This window comes from Sceloporus occidentalis, unplaced genomic scaffold, assembly GCF_023333645.1.
Source record: "Sceloporus occidentalis isolate IW3139 unplaced genomic scaffold, rSceOcc1.0.p SCAF_38, whole genome shotgun sequence".
NCBI lineage: Eukaryota > Metazoa > Chordata > Lepidosauria > Squamata > Phrynosomatidae > Sceloporus > Sceloporus occidentalis.
The window spans coordinates 3,182,829-3,199,957 of record NW_028317018.1 but is presented as its reverse complement, the minus strand read 5'-3'; the positions used below and the strand labels follow the sequence as shown (position 1 = coordinate 3,199,957).

General features: G+C 38.4%; 1 protein-coding gene across 1 annotated transcript in view; it reads left to right on the top strand.

Moving 5' to 3' along the window:
* Nucleotides 1-17,129, top strand: part of LOC149290638 (signal transducer and activator of transcription 4-like) — a 50,976-nt gene that overhangs the window by 13,126 nt on the left and 20,721 nt on the right. Inside the window, exons 3-5 of the mRNA XM_089488437.1 lie at nucleotides 6,613-6,711; nucleotides 14,648-14,740; nucleotides 15,686-15,764. Coding sequence (XP_089344563.1) covers nucleotides 6,613-6,711; nucleotides 14,648-14,740; nucleotides 15,686-15,764 — 271 coding nt within the window. The remainder of the gene's footprint in view (nucleotides 1-6,612; nucleotides 6,712-14,647; nucleotides 14,741-15,685; nucleotides 15,765-17,129) is intronic.

Genomic DNA, 17,129 nt, shown 5'->3' with positions numbered 1-17,129 from the left:
CTGCGACTTGGGTGAAACAATGTCAGGAACGAAAAAAGGAGACAGGATACCCAATATTAAATAACATGTTCGTTTTTACTAAAAAAGATACATTAAAAGTAGTTACAACCCTGGAAAACTTAGCGGACTAGGAGCAGTCTCATCAGGTTCAAGATCCTTCAAGTAGCATGTCTTCAACGAAGTGTGTTGCATACTTTGTGTTTCTTCATTTGGCTCCTTCCACCATTCCCACGTTAACGCGTTTCTCTACATGAGCTTCATCAATTGATTTTTAAGCTATGGTGTAGATTGATAGCTATTTGATTTAACACCACTATTAAAATCCAACAATTCCATATAAAGAATAAATCGTCTATATGGCGACGGTATGCCACTATATGATCCTTTCATTCCAGTTTCTCGTATGTATATACTTCTATTCCTAATTTGACATAAAATATTTGTGTAACTTGGTGCTACTTTAGTGCCCATTGCTGTACCACTAGATTGCACATAGAAGCTGTCTAGAAACCAGAAATAGTTGTTTTCCGACACAAATCTTAAGCCTGCCAAAACATACTGTATCAGGTCTTCAGACATTCTTGCTTGTTTTATTAAAGAACATTGAATTGCTTGTATACCGTTTTCATGTGAATGTGTCTTGTTGCCACTGGACACATTCTAAAACCTCTAGGATGATAAGAGAATCCTTCAGGTATGAAGGGCATTATTTTACATAGGAATACGAAGTATAATTTTCTTCGTGTGATATTATAAAGTGTTAAAAGGAAATAGCAAGTTAACAATAAGCTTATTTTTCGAGTCGGTTGTTCTCAAATATGTAAAGAAGAAAAAAGAAAACAAAGGAAAGTCATAGTGTATGTATACTATAAGGGTGTGCTCTAGGCTATGTTTTGTGGTTGCACTCACAGATAGAGAGTCAAAAATGGCTCCTTGTAATCACATCCATGTGTTTGGATTCAAGAGTTTGGAGGAATGTGGTCAGCTTATTTTTCTCAGGGTGTAAGGAAATAATCATAGCGTACACTGTGTACTGGGATATACTTATTGGTATATTTGAAATTTCCCTCACAATAAAACATGCAAAAAATGTGAGTCATATTGCAGATGCTTGGCACAGTCCTCTTACAGGTAGTATATGTCCGTATTTGCCAAGGATTTGTTTTTGTTTAGTTGTCGCCACTTAAAAATTAAGATTCAGTACCTTATAGAGTATCGACCGATGCGGCTTCCTCAGAGTGTTACACATTTGAGAACGAGAAATGAGGTTATTGTAAACTTGCCATTTCCTTTTAACACTTTTTTTAAACATGGACAATTTTGTATTTTTTATTTATTTGTATTTTTCAAGTGTGTTGATTGTGGGGAGTTGCAGACTAGTCCTGATAGCAGCTGGTGTATTTCACTGGGTGCTGGGTTTCACAATGTCTATTTCTCTGGTTCTTATATATAGGACTAAAGTAAAATATTTAGGTATTTTGATTATGGTGATAAAATGGAACTTAAGACTATTGGTCTACCAGATGGTTTGGATGGATTTTTGTGTAGTTTCGGATTATATAAAACATGTGATATTATTTCACATGTGTTATCGGGTGTTGGATCTTCAAATAATGAATATTTTTATCATTTAAAAAGCCCTTTTATTTTCTTACTATTAGATATCTCTCCAAATTAGACTTTACAGTAGAGCCTGGAATATTTGTTAATGTTTTGGTATGGTAACCACTTCTAATTGTTTCAGGACCTGTCTACATCCATAATAACTATACCTCAACCTTTATCAGCTATTTTGGTTACTACACTATTGTCCTCTGAGATCAATAAGGGCTTGTTTTTTTCACTCATTTAAGTTATGTTTGAATGTATTTATATTTAGGACCTTGTTTATATCTTTCAAACTAATTTCCAAAGGCTCCCTTGGAGAAGTTTAGGGTAGAATTTAGATTTTTCTTTTAAGTTAATGAATGTAGTTTGATGAAGTAGTGGAAATTATTTTATCAGTGGGATCTATTAGAAAATATGTTTTAAGACATGGTGAGCGTGTGAACCTATTTATATCAATCTATGCTATAGGATGATTGATTTTATCACTTGGCGAGTATTTTAAATGCTTATTTAAAAGACTCATTTGTGATATCCTGAATAATGAAAAATCAGGAATGTGCATTTTAGTTACAGGTTGTATATACATAGCCATTAGTTATTTTGCCACTTGAAGTGTTTGATACTGTATTCATTTCATATTCATTACAAATACAGAAAATACAAATATCAATACATATTTTAATAATGATTTGGAAAACAATATGTTCTAATTGCTGCTTCTGTTTTTTTAAATATTTGTTCAATGTTAAACCAAATACATCTAAAAGTAAGACAATATCTTTCAGTAGCAGTCTTTCTAAATGTTTCAAGTGATCAAAAGTAAAAAATTGTATGTGAGATTTATGCATGAGTGGAAATCAAAAGATGCAATCACCACCAGTGAGAGTGATAAACTGTGGGTGAAAATGAAAAAGCATCGGGATGGAAACAAAAATGATGATGATGATGGAGGATGTCACAACATCCTCCATAGGTTAGGCACTGCTGCAGTGCACATGGATGAAGCTTTTACTTTGGCAGGGAGGGGATGTCTTCATGACATCACTGGATGTTGTGTCAGTGGGTGTAATGGAGAGTGAGCGACACAGTGCAGGAAGTGTCACTCACACATCCTGGTTTAGTAGTACTGCCTATGGCTGGGTGGTTGGCACTTCTCAGCTTAACCTGTGGATGACAGCTCAGCCTCTGGTTGGCTGGTTGGCAGCCTCCGGTTGGTCGGTTGGCAGGTACCGGCTCAGGCTCTAGTTGGTGGGTAGGAGCTCAGCCTCTGGTTGGCTGCTAAGCCTCTAGTTGATTTTACATGTTAGCGGCTGGCTGCTTCAGAGCTGCACTGACCCACCAACACTGAGTCAACCTCTGTGTGTTGAGGCCAAATATTATTTGAGTAAATGTCCCAATAAACCACTAAAATTATAACAATAAACAAATAGTGAGTAGCCTGTGTTTGGAATAAAATTTAACTTTTGGTATACTTGCCAAATTACCTGTTTTGTTTTTTTTGTGGGCCAGACCCAATTTTGTGCAATCATAAGACTTTTTAGTAACAGCATGTGTCATAATAATTATAAAAACATATTTATATTTATTTATTCTCAAGCATAACTTTGATGCAATGTAGTCATGAAAGTAGGTGAGAAAGTTAGTGTCTCTTAATTGCAGTGAGGAAATGTGGTCAGCTTGTTGTGACCCTTTTGATTCTTACAAATGTTACATTTTTTTAATTCCCTTCATGGTAAGACTTAAGATGTGAGATTGGTGTATCAAAAACAGTGGTCCCTGTATAGATGAAAGTGTGCTCCATAGTTCAATGTTTGAAAGGTCTAAAACAGGGGTCCTCAAACTTTTTAAACAGGGGGCCAGTTCACGGTCCCTCAGACCGTTGGAGGGCCGGACTATAGTTAAAAAAAAAAAACTATGAACAAATACCTATGCACACTGCATATATCTTATTTTGAAGTGAAGAAACAAAACGGGAATAAATACAATATTTAAAATGAAGAACAAGTAAAGTTAAATCAACAAATATACCCTCCCCCCCTACCCACTATATATCCCCCCACCCACTATATACCCTCTCCCCCCTAGCCACTATATATCCTCTCCCCCCTTACCCACTATATGTCCTCTCCCCCCTTACCCACTATATATACTCTCCCCCCTTACCCATTATATATCCTCTCCCCCCTTACCCATTATATATCCTCTCCCCCCTTACCCACTATATATCCCCCCCCCTCACCTTGAAGTCCAGCGACGGGAGCACGATGCTTCTTTCTTCCTGCACCGCTCGCTGCTTCACTGACGTCATATTTCGGCGCCCAGCAGTGAAGCAGCGGGCACCAGCGAGCAGCTTTTAAAGGCTGTCTTCTTTTTTTGGATGCGGGGGGAGAACGAGGGGCGCAGAGCGGTTGCTAGGTGCCCCTCTCTCTCATCCGCATCAGTGTTTAAAAGCCACTTGCTGGTGCCGGCTGTTTCACTGCTGAGCGCCGCAATATGCCGGCATATTGCGGCGCTCGGTTGCCATGGGTGCACGCATGGGACGTCAGTGACGTCGCTGCGTGCGCCTGCTCCCGGCGGTCCCCGCGTTTTTAAAGTAAATGCATGCCGCAGGGACTTCACAGAGGCATCCTTGTGTTTCGAAAGCATCTTTCGGAACACATGGATGTCCTGAGGCAAAAACACCCGGCGGGCCGGGTAAATGCGCTCGTAGTTTGAGGACCCCTGGTCTAAAAGTATTCCCTATCCACTGTAGACCTCAGGAACATGCTAACATGTTGTGGTGCTGCAATTAATGAATGATTTAATTTCAGAAACCTGAGATTTAAATACCTTGGTAAGGGTAATATACTTGCATGCATTACAGTATCCATATACATAAATACTTGATATTGATATTCTAGAGCTAAAATTCATAGAACGACATTGGCCGTATGAGAAATTGTATTGGCCAGCACCAGTGTCTCTGATTTTAACATAGGCCAATGCTTCTCAAAGTCTATATACAGAGGAAAGTGCAGTCATTCTTTTTTTTGGCCTCTTGCTTGGTCAGAAATGCTTTTGACTTGATAAAGGGAGGACTCCCGAAAGCTCGTCTATTATTTTAAATACTGTTAGTCCAATAAAAAAAGGTATTACAAGATTCTGCAACATTCTGTTTTTTTGCATTCTTATACACTGGACTAATACGGCTACCCCAAACTGTAGTAAAGGATTGAAAGAGGGTCTAGGTACAAATGATAATTCCTTAGATAACAAAGAAATGTGGTTAATTTTCATAGGTTCAAAACCTAATTACTGTCAATTAATGTATGGCTCTTTTGTTGTATGGTTGTATGACCATTTTGTGCGTTTGCAAAGACCACAACATTCGATTGTGTTTCCACCCATACTTTGATCTAAAAAAAAAGTCACAACGCATTTCTTGGAGTGAATGATGAAAGAGATTGTGGATGGGAATCTATTTCCGAGCTTGCTTGGTTAATGTCAGATAACTCTGAGATAGATCTAGATGTAGCAGATCAACTCTTAAACTCCTTTAAACCAACTTATGTTTTTATATAGGAAGACAAGTGTGGTTTCCTTTCAAAGGAAATTATGTCTTTCTTGCTTATTGATGAAATGTGTTTTTGAATAATTTCTTGGAAAGCAATACACTTGTGTTTTTGTGGTTTGCTTATGTATATGTTCTAGAGATCAACACTTTTTGATTTTACGTTTTGTAAATGTCTTGTTAACATTAAAATTGAATAACTGGGAAGATTGAAGATTAGCTTTAATATTCCCAATGCATAGACAAATTTAGCAGTGAACTGTTGTAGTCATGCCATTTTTTTGCTTACTGAAAGATAAGGGATATATTTTGTCTATCATCTAAGATCTAATATTTGCAAGAAAGCTAATAAAAAAACAGAGTGATTTGTTGACAAGCTAATCAATTTCGTTTGTGCCTTCGAACACATTACTCCTTTTTAGTGCATTTATTTGATGACTTAATACATTGTGTTTCTAGGTATATGCTTTTATGTATAAAATAGAATACAGCCACCTCATAATAGCCAAGTAACTCTCTTACTGACATGAGGCAGATTTTTGTGTGCTTTATGTTAAATACAGCACAAATGCTTAATCTTAAACTAAAAATTTGCAGTTTTTGGGTACTGCAATGTCCCAGGCATCATACTGGACAATAATACATATTAAAGTGCTTTGTAAGTTCCTTAATATGCATTCATCATACATATAAAAAAATAAAGCACCAATGGTGCAGTGGAACGCTTCCTTCATGATCAGATATTTCACACCTCTTATTGGCTGCAGGGAAATATGCCAACTGAAATAACTCGGAATGCATTCTGCACGTGCACAAAAAGGGGTCTCATAAGACTCCTTCACAAATCTTCTTTTATGGAATTGCTGGAGGTGATACCTGGTTTTCGCCAGAGAACTGGAGAAGCGGCCCGTCTCCGGTTCTTTGGTTCCACACCCAAATCCTCCGAGTCACGGGAGCAGGGTCTTGACATGCCCCATCCCCAGCCATTGCCCCTTAAAATTGGGGGGTCCCGAGACATCAGCGACATCCTGCCAGATATTGTGATAGGTATATCACTTGGCAGGAGATGTGTTAAGCCATCTACTACACAGCAATCAACTAGGGAACATGGGACAGGGCAAATGAAGAATTTTAGCAAGGAGGGCAACCCAATTTAAAGGGACCATTCAGCTATGTCTTAAAGTGTATGATGACTGGAGTATCTCATTAGCATACTTGTTACACACTATAGCAGAAGTGTCCAACTATTAGCTACTTCATTAGCTGCCTCAATTTTGGCCCATCTTAACTGCTGTCTATAGATTATACAAAGTGTAGGTCAGCTAGAAGTATAATGGAAAGGCAAGAGGACAGCCTTCTTTCTACTGGACATTGTTTTTGTGCCTCTATAGAGAAGAATGCCTATGAACATTTTACAACCAGAAATGATTTCACATGTTTAATGTTTCTTACAGGGGAAGTACCATGGAAATCCCATGCATATGGCAATGGTGGTTTCCAACTGCCTACGTGAAGAGAGGAGGATTTTGGCAGCAGCCAGTATGCCTATGCAGGTATTGTGATATATATGAATGCAAAAGATGTATTAATGTAGTGATAACAACAAGAATGGATTTTATTAATACTCATCACAAATACTTACATATGTTTTGTGCGTCTTAGAAAAAAAAATTGTATATTTATTACATTTAGTAAAATTGGTGCCGTCACACACTCACTTTTTGCAAAATGTTTTAATGCATACTTGGCTATACTTTTCATTTTATATACGTGTGTGTGTGTGTATATATGTGTATGTGTGTGTGTATATATATATATATATATATTTATATATATATGATATGTTTTTTTGGTTTTTTTAAAATATGGATTTTTCCATTTCAAAATAAGGCAACATCACTTTTTATATAATGGGGTTATTCATTAAAGGGAGAGTTGACATGTGTAAGGAGACTGAAGGATTGATGAAATCTCACTGATTTAACTATACAATATATAGGGCCAGTCAGAGTTGTTTCTTCATAATGTATTTAAGAGTTAACTAGGAGATTTAACTCTTCCTTTAGTGAATAAACCCCAACGACATTAGTTGTTTCACCTATACTACACCTCAGGAATATTTATTCTGGAATTACCCTTATTAACTATAATAATACGTTTCTATTTTGCACAGTGTGATAGTCAGCATTACTCATTTGTTGTTTAATATTCTATTTGAATTGGTGTGGGTGGGACTATGCAAATCAAAAGAGCAGGTAGTCCATGTGGTGGGTTCTAATACATATATTATGCTTATTTTAGTCTGTAAATACCAGTGCGTTGTTTATTTAATGTACTGAAATATAGGATTTAAAACTTAACAAATACACATTTGTCATGAAAGCCCCCCAAACAGCCGGAGGAACCTGCCTGCCAGCTCTCCCTGTTAACTCCGAAAGCTATGAGTTCAAAATTAGAGAACAAAGACAGAACTGATTCATTTATTTTTAATCTGAGTGTGTCACAGTTCTTTTATAAAAAAAAAAAAAGTTACAGAGAACATACAAAAAAGGAGTAATGTATAAAACAGTCTTAAAATAAACAGGGATAAAACAGAAAACTCCTCATAAACCCTGACAGCAAAGTCCTGCCTCATATTCTGTTATTATGGTACCTTGTACATTTTTAACACTGGGTTCCCCAGTGTTATGACAGGTGTACAGGTTCCAAACACCCCCTATTTGCCTGTCAGCTAGTCACCCATTCTTATTTCTTAAGGCCCAATAAACCCCCTACTGCCATGTTTCCTATCATTCTGGAGGTCACACTGTCCGCAGAGAACATTGTTGTGTTATGATTCTACTATGAAAATGTAACCATATTTGCATACTTCCCAACATTATAAAATGTGAAAGAGGGTCACTTTTTTTTTTATTTTTTTTTAAATCTAGTGGAACTCACCAATACAAGCAATTGAAACATAGAAACATAGAAAGTGACGGCAGATAAGAACCAGTAGGCCCATCCAGTCTGCCCAACCTCTGAGTACTTGCCCTTATCCTATAGCTAGCTTGGCCTTATGCCTATCCCATGCTTGCTTAAATGACTTTACTGTATTAACATCTACCACTTCTGCTGGAAGGCTATTCCATGCGTCCACTACCCTTTCTGTAAAGTAATATTTTCTGATGTTACCATTAAACCTTTGCCCCTCTAGTTTATGGTTGTGTCCTCTTGTTGTGGTAGTATTTCTCCTTTTAAATAAACTCTCTTCCTTTACCTTGTTGATTACCTTTAAGTATTTAAATGTTTCTATCATATCACGTCTTTTTTCCAGGCTATATAGGTTAAGATCCTTTAACCTGTCCTGGTAAGGCTTATCTTGTAATCCATAAACCATTTTAGTAGCCCTTCTCTGCACTTTCTCCAACATTTCTATATCCTTCTGGAGATACGGTCTCCAGTACTGTACACAATACTCCAAGTGAGGTTTCACCAGTGATCTGTACAACGGCAGGAGCACTTCCCTCTTTCTACTGCTAATACCTCTTGCTATACAACCAAGCATTCTGCTAGCATTACCTGCTGCTCTACTGCATTGTCTGCCTACCTTTAAATCCTCAGAAATAATTACCCCTAAATCCCTTTCCTCACACGTTGAGGTTAGGACAGTATCAAATATTCTATACTCTGCCCTTGGGTTTTTATGCCCCAGGTGCATTACTTTGCATTTATCTACATTAAATGCCAATTGCCACAGCTCTGACCATTTTTCCAGTTTACCTAGATCGTTTGCCATTTGGCTTCTTCCTCCAGGAACATCAACCCTGTTGCAAATTTTTGTATCGTCAGCAAATAAACATACCTTTCCATCAAGACCATCTGCAATATCACTAATAAAAATATTAAAGAGAATGGGTCCAAGTACAGATCCCTGAGGCATCCCACTGGTAACAAGACCTTGTTCTGAATATACGCCATTGACTACAACCCTCTGTTGTCTGTCACTCAGCCACTCCCTGATCCATTCAACAACATTGGGATCTAAACCCAGAGATGGCAGTTTATTTATAAGTCTTCTATGTGGGACAGTGTTAAAGGCCTTACTGAAATCCAGATACGCAATGTCTACTGCACCACCTTGATCAATTACTTTAGTCACCCAATCAAAGAAATCAATAAGATTTGTTTGGCATGATCTTCCTGAGGAAAACCCATGATGTTTTTGATCTTGAAACCCATGTGACTTCAGATTTTCAACAATCCTTTCCTTTAACATTGTTTCCATTAATTTCCCCACTACAGATGTAAGACTAACTGGGCTGTAGTTGCCCGACTCCTCCCTACTACCTTTTTTGTGAATGGGCTCAACATTCGCTATTTTCCAATCCCCAGGGACAACTCCCGTTACCAATGATTCGTTAAATATATCAGTTAACGGTTTTGCTAGTTCACCCCCGAGCTCTTTTAATAACTTGGAGTGTATCCCATCAGGCCCCATCGACTTATTTGTCTTTACCTTAGACAACTGAAGTAGAACCTCCGCCTCGATAAACTCACATATTTCAAATGATTCAGTCTTTTTTCCCAACTGAGGTCCCATTCCTTAATTTTCATCTGTAAAAACTGAACAGAAATATTCATTGAGGCAGTCAGCTAAACCTTTATCATCTTCTACATATATTCCTTTTGTTTTTAGTCTAACTAATCCTTGTTTAACTTTCCTTTTCTCATTTATATATCTAAAAAATGTTTTATCTCCATTTTTTACTGAGAGGGCAATTTGCTCTTCTGCATGTGATTTGGCACATCTTATAACTTTCCTTGCCTCTTTCTGCCTAATTTTATAGATCTGTCTATCTTCCTCACTTTGGGTATTTTTGTATCTACTAAAGGCTAACTTCTTGTCTTTTACGATTTTGGCCACTTCTGCAGAGTACCACAGCGGTTTCCTTAATCTTTTACTCTTACTGACAAGCCTAATACAATTTTCTGTTATCTTCAATACTACAGCTTTTACAAAATCCCATTTCTCCTGAACGCCATTTAAATTTTCCCAGTCTGATAATGACTCCTCTATACATATTCTCATTTTAGAAAAGTCAGCTTTTCTAAAATCTAAAACTTTTGTTTTTGTGTGGTGTGACTCAGTCACTGTTCGTATATTAAACCGCACAGACTGATGATCACTAGATCCCAAACTTTCACCTACAGAAATATCTGTTAACAAATCTCCATTTGTGAACACTAAATCCAATATGGCCTCCTTACGAGTTGGTTCCTCAACTACCTGTTTTAAAGATAATCCCAGTAAGGAGTTTAAAATATCTGCACTCCGGGTACAACCAGCTACTTTCGTTTTCCAGTTCACATCAGGAAGATTTAAGTCACCCATGATTATAACATCCCCTTTCACTGTCATTTTAGCTATTTCCTCCACTAGCAGATTATCCAGTTCTTCTACTTGTCCTGGGGGTCTATAAATCACACCTATGCGAGTTACTTTACTTTTGCCAAATTGTACTATAACCCAAACCGACTCTAAATTCTCCTCACCAACTCGTATTAAGTTAGATTTTATGTTATTTTTCACATATAGGGCCACCCCTCCCCCTTTCTTGCCCTTTCTGTCTTTTCTATATAAAGAGTACCCCGGTGTATTGATATGTCCCAGTCATTTTTCTCATTATACCATGTCTCAGTAACAGCCACTATATCAACATTCTCAGTTGCCACAACTGTTACAAGTTCATGGATCTTATTCCCTAAACTGCGAGCATTTGTAGACATTTAACACCGATGCTGCAATCGCTTTCTGTCCTTGCTTTTGGGGGCAAAATATATGCTTCTCCCTATTATCTGTATAGACCAAGCCCCCAGATCCACCCACCTGGTTACTAAGTAAATCTCCTTCCCTTTCTATACTGTCTAGCCCGGTATTTATTCCCTCTCCCCCCCCCCATTCCTAGTTTAAAATCTCCTCCAACCATCTAGCCATTCTCTCCCCAAGCACATTGGACCCTCTTGCATTTAGGTGCAATCCATCACGACTATAGAGATTGTACCCCAAAGCAAAATCAGCCCAGTGCTCTAAAAACCCAAAGCCCTCCTTCTTACACTAAGACTTCAGCCATTCATTTAGCTGCCTAATCTCCCGCTGCCTTTCTGGTGTAGCGCATGGCACAGGTAGTATCTCTGAGAATACTACCTTGGAGGTCCTTTTCTTAATCTTACTACCTAAGTCCCTAAAATTACCTTTTAGGACACTCCATCTTCCTCTTACTATGTCATTGGTGCCAATGTGCACCAAGACAGCTGGATCCTCGCCAGCCCCTCCCAATAATCTATCCACTCTGTCTGCAGTTGCGCGGGACAGTCCCGCAATGGGACTTTAAATCCCGGTTCCTGGGCAGCCTCAGTCCGGGACAATGAAGCGCCGTCCCGGAAGTTTTCAGCAACCGCTCGGTGCCCCTCAGTCTCCTCCGCGAGGGCTCTCGCTCGGTTGCAGCATATTCCGGGGCTCAGCAGTGAAGCAGCACACACCGAGGGAAAGCAGGGAGACAGAGGCCTTGCGCTCTCACCACAGGACTTTTGGAAGTTAAGTGAACTACAAAGGGGGGAAAGAGTAGATAATAGGGATGGAGGGAGAGGGGGGTAGAGGGTAGGTAGTGAGAAGGGAGGGAGAGGGGGTAGATAGTGAGAAGGGAGGGAGAGGGGATAGAAAGTGAGAAGGGAGGGAGAGGGGGTAGATAGTGAGAAAGGGGGGAGAGGGGGGCTAGATAGTGAGAAAGGGGGGTAGATAGTGAGAAAGGGGGTAGTAAGAATATTGAAATAAAGAGTGAGAAAGATTATGTGAATGAATTATGTGACTGAAAGTGTGAATTAGTGAGTGACTGTAAAAGTGTTTGTGTGTATCATAGATGTATAATTGATTTGTGGAAAGGCAAATATGGCACAAGCAGGGTGCTTGAGCCTTGGGGACCAAGATGGCGCAGGCAGGGTGTTTGTCTGATTCTATGCCTTCAGTGCTCAGTTCACATATACACATACACTGCCCTTACACACACATGTATACACTGCCCTTACACACACATATACACTGCCCTTACACACACACACATGTACACTGCCCTTAAACACACACATACACGTACATATACACTCCCCTTACACACACATGTACACTGCCCTTACACACACACGTACACTGCCCTTACACACACACATGTACACTGCCCTTACACACACACATGTACACTGCCCTTACACACACACATATACACAGCCCTTACACACACATATACATGTACACTGCCCTTACACCCACATATACATGTACACTGCCCTTACACACAATGCTATGTTGTTTCCATACATTATTATTATATACCTGCAAATACAGGATTTGTTTGTCTGATTCTATGCCTTCAGTGCTGAGTTCACATGTGAATTTCAGTTGATCTACACATGCAAAGCTGGGTTTTTTGTGTTAATGTGTTGATCTATCCCTGCTATTCTACGTTTCCATACATCATGTATGTATTTATGTAGGTTTGTATGTCTTATTTAGTTGATCTATACGTGCAAGTGCTGTTTTATGTGTTTATTTGATCTATACCTATTTTGTGGTGCAGGAGCGCCCAGGGAAATGCTTGCATAGGGTCCAATTTGTTTCATTATAAAATGTATTGGCAGCAGGGTGTCATATTTATCTATATATATATATATATATATATATATTGACAGCAGGGGTTAATATTTTTATATATATATATATATATATATATATATATAGACAGCAGGGGCTAATATTTATAAATATCTGCAGCCTGGTCTAATATTTATATATATATATATTGGCAGCAGGGGCCAATATTAAAGAAAGTTATATTTTTATTTGCCACTCTGCCCCAGTTATGTACATCTGCCACCCCAGATATGCCTTAAACCCCCTTATATGCCACTCTGCCCTCCAGAAATGCCATATACCCCCTATATGCCACTCTGCCTCCCTAATAAGCCACTCTGTCCCCAGATATGCTTTTTAACTCCCTATTTTCCACTCTGCCTCCAAGATATGCCTTACACATCCATATATGCCACTCTGCCTCCGTCACATTCATTTTAACCCCCTATTTGCCACTCCCCCAGGTATGCCTTATACCCCCTATATGCCACAATGCCAATCTCCCTGATATGCCTTTTAACCCCCTATATGCCACTCTGCTTTCAGAAAACCATTGAACCCCCCATGCCACTCTTAGCCCCCTCGACTTACCAGTGCATCCCTTTACTTGTGACCGTGCTTCGGACTCCCTAGTGTCTAGTGGGGCAGCTGGTGGAGGTCTGTGCGATGCAGACCTCTGCTGCTGGTGGCCAATACTTCCTCCGGGGCTTCTATGACTGAGCACTGGCATCACATTAACAGGCTGCTGGATGCGCCGGCTGCTGGTGGCCGGCACTTCCGCCAGGGCTTCTATGGTGGAGCACCGGAAGGTCGTGTGATGCTGGCGTTCCGTCATAGAAGCCCCCAGATGGAGTGCCGGCAGCAGCAGAGGCTGCCAGAGAGAAGGATCCAGGTCCCCTGCAGCGCTGCGGGGATCTGGGTCTTAGTCTTAGTCAGGCCTCTATTTGAGAGCATTTGCTCTGAAAACAACCTTGTTTTATAATCTAGCAAATACGGTGTATATATATATATATATATATATATATATATATACACATTCATAGTGTGTCCCTGAATGGCAGAAATAAAATGTGGTCACCCTAGGGACAGGTCGCAGTTGCAAAAACTGCAAATCAGGAAGCAATAGTGTGTAACATACTTTTGTATTAGTTATTTATATAGTGGCATTCATAATTCTTTTTACTAATTCACCATCTAAGTGTTACATGAGTCCTAACCAATACGTGTACCTAGTTATACTAACCAATTCATCAATCTGTTTGAATGGTTTGGGTACACTAACAGCTTGAAAATGCACTCTCTCTTCACATGAAGGTTTACTATTTTCGAGGCTGTTTTTGCTGGACATGTGCAGACTCTTAATTATTGTTTTAGACAGACTAGCAACAGAAGAAATAATCACAGGGAGAATGACTCACTTTATGAGGTTTTAATGCCTTTAGTTCAGGATCCTGTTTACTTAGTTATGTTCTGTAGAACTGGTTCCCCAAAATCAGATTAGCAAGGAGGCATATAGATTCTGTAGAATCCAACCATGCATTTGCAAATAGAACACGATGAAATTGTCAAGGAACCATGCAGCTATTATATGCATTAACATGCAGATGATGGATGGCGCACCCCTTGTAGTCCCCTGATGTAGTTACATCTCTTAGACGATACTGTTTTACTTATGCTCCCATAGATGGAGCATACATAGTGTGTTGGATACATCTCTTCATAAATTAATTATGAAATTATTATGAATGTTGTTCATTACAACATTGTTTAAAGGGGTTACTAAGAAAAATGGATTTTTTTAAAAATAGGTTTGTTACTTTTAGGGGCCATTTGAGAAGTCCTTGCAAGGTAATGCAGTTTCAGAAAGGCAGAGAGCAGTAGAAAGCAAAGTGGCAGCAATCAAGAACAGTGCACAGGTAAGTCCATTATAAAGTGGTTTAAATAAAGAAAGTTCAACTCCAACATATGTATCCTATTCTTTAATTTAATTATTATTACAGGTTAATGTGAATGTCTATACTTGTTTTCCTCAACTTGCAATAGATGGAACCTGAAAGCACTCACACGGAAGAGTCAAAGCAATGCACTTTACAAATCATTTTAAAATAAATGATTATCCTTTGCACAAATCTCACATCTCATATGTAATGTGACTCAATGGGGAGACACAATAACATATATGAATAATATATAAAAAAAATATATATATATACATTTTCCAGCATTAACCCCAAATACATATGTAGTCATCTATAAACATAGTCATAAAAGGCCAATTTGCTTCAATTCCTTGGTTCAGCACTGAGGTTTTTTTATTTTGTTTTATTGTAGTATTTTTTTTTATTATTTTTGTTGTTTTTCTCTTGCAAGTTCTCTAAAATATTTGTAATATTGAAGCTGCAGAGCACTGCCTTCTGTTTTGTTCAGGGTGGAAAACTAGAGTCATTGCTTATCTATGTGTGGTACTAAGTAAAAAGACTATACAACTTTTATATGGTTAGGAGATGGAACATCTTTGAAATATATAACTAAAGGAAGTCTTTACTAGGAAAACTAGTTAAATGAAGCAAATGTATTTTTTATTTTCTGAGAAAACCATTAGACTGTTTAATTTAAATATTTCCCATGACAAACACCCAAGCATATTTTGACTATCCATTCTACCAGTTATTTCCTTTTTGTAGAGTACATAATTTAACGTCCTTTGTGAGTAATATTACTTAATCATAAGCACACTTTACCAATGTCAAGTACATGAAATTTAGCAGCTCTACTCAAAATGCTCTATCAGATAAATAATGTTTTAATCGTTTAATATAATGCTGATTAATTGTAATCATTGTTATTCTTGTTAATAACAGGTAACAGAGCAAGATGTGAAATATTTGGAGGATCTGCAAGATGAATTTGACTTCAGGTTTAAAACACTACAAAGTAAAGGTATAACATATCTATAGAGTCCAAAACAATGGGCATCTGGCTTGCAGTGGTAAGGCTGGGGCACAATAAAAATGCGTAGTTCCCTTTTGTAGGACCACTTGAAGGGCAGGCAAATAATGAAAAGTGATTATTTACAAAGTGGAATTATGCTGAATTTAACACATTTGGAACTAAATAGTACATTAGAAACATTACTCTTAGTACTGTTGAATGGATAAACCTCTCCCAGAAATAGTTATTTGATCATGTAAAATTTAGCTCCATTCATAATTTCTGCCAGGATCACTTGTCATGTGACAGTAAAGCAGGTAGAGATAGGTTATTGCTGTGGGAACACATATTAAAAGTTGGTTGTGTTGTTTTTATATGGTTAAACCTTAATTGGAAATAATAAAAATTAATGAATGCATGAATTTGCTTAACGTACTAGAGAGTGCAATAATTTTTTTTGTTTAAGTACAACAGCACATTTAAGGAATGAGAAAGGCTAGAAAGAAAGGAACAAAATGAGGAATTTAAATGAAGGACAGAACCGAGAAAATTAATTAATTATTGTGAAACAAAAGATAAAGAAAAATGAATGTCTGAAAATGGATATGAGCAAATGAAACCTGGCTTTCATTTCCCCTGGAAAAAAATGATATGACATATCATGTCCACAGTTGAACTTCTGAAAGTACCGTATCTGCTCGATTATAAGACGACCCTGATTATAAGACGACCCCTGAAATCTGAATATTAATTTAGGAAAAAAAGAAAAAGCCTGAATATAAGACGACCCTATAGGAAAAAAAGTTTTACCAGTAAATGTTAATTCATGTAAACTATTTTTTTTAATAAAAGCTATGATTGAGAAAAATATTTTGGTTTTATTTCCTTCTATTTTCGAACCTGCCCCCCCCCCAGTTATGCACATCTGCCCCAGAAATGCCTTATAGCCCCTATATGCCACTGTGCCCCATGATATGCCTTTTAACCCTATATGGCCACTGTGCCCCATGATATGCCTTTTCACCCCCTATGTGCCACTCTGCCTCCAGAAATGCCTTATACCCCTATATGCCAATCTGACATTAAGGGGGTTAAAAGGCATATTATGGGGCAGAGTGGCATATAGGGAGGTTTAAGGCATTTCAGGAGGCAGAGTGGCGTATAGAGAGTTAAAAAGGCATTTCTGGAGGCAGAGTGGCATTAAGGGGGTTAAAAGGCATTTCATAGAACACTCTGCCTCCAGAAATGCCTTATGCCCCCCATTTAACACCGGTGCGGGGAACTCTGATCTCTGACAGCCGGAGAAGGTCTGCGCGATGGCAATTCGCGTAGACAACTTACGCTGCAGCCGGAAGGAGGTGTGGCTAGCAGCGT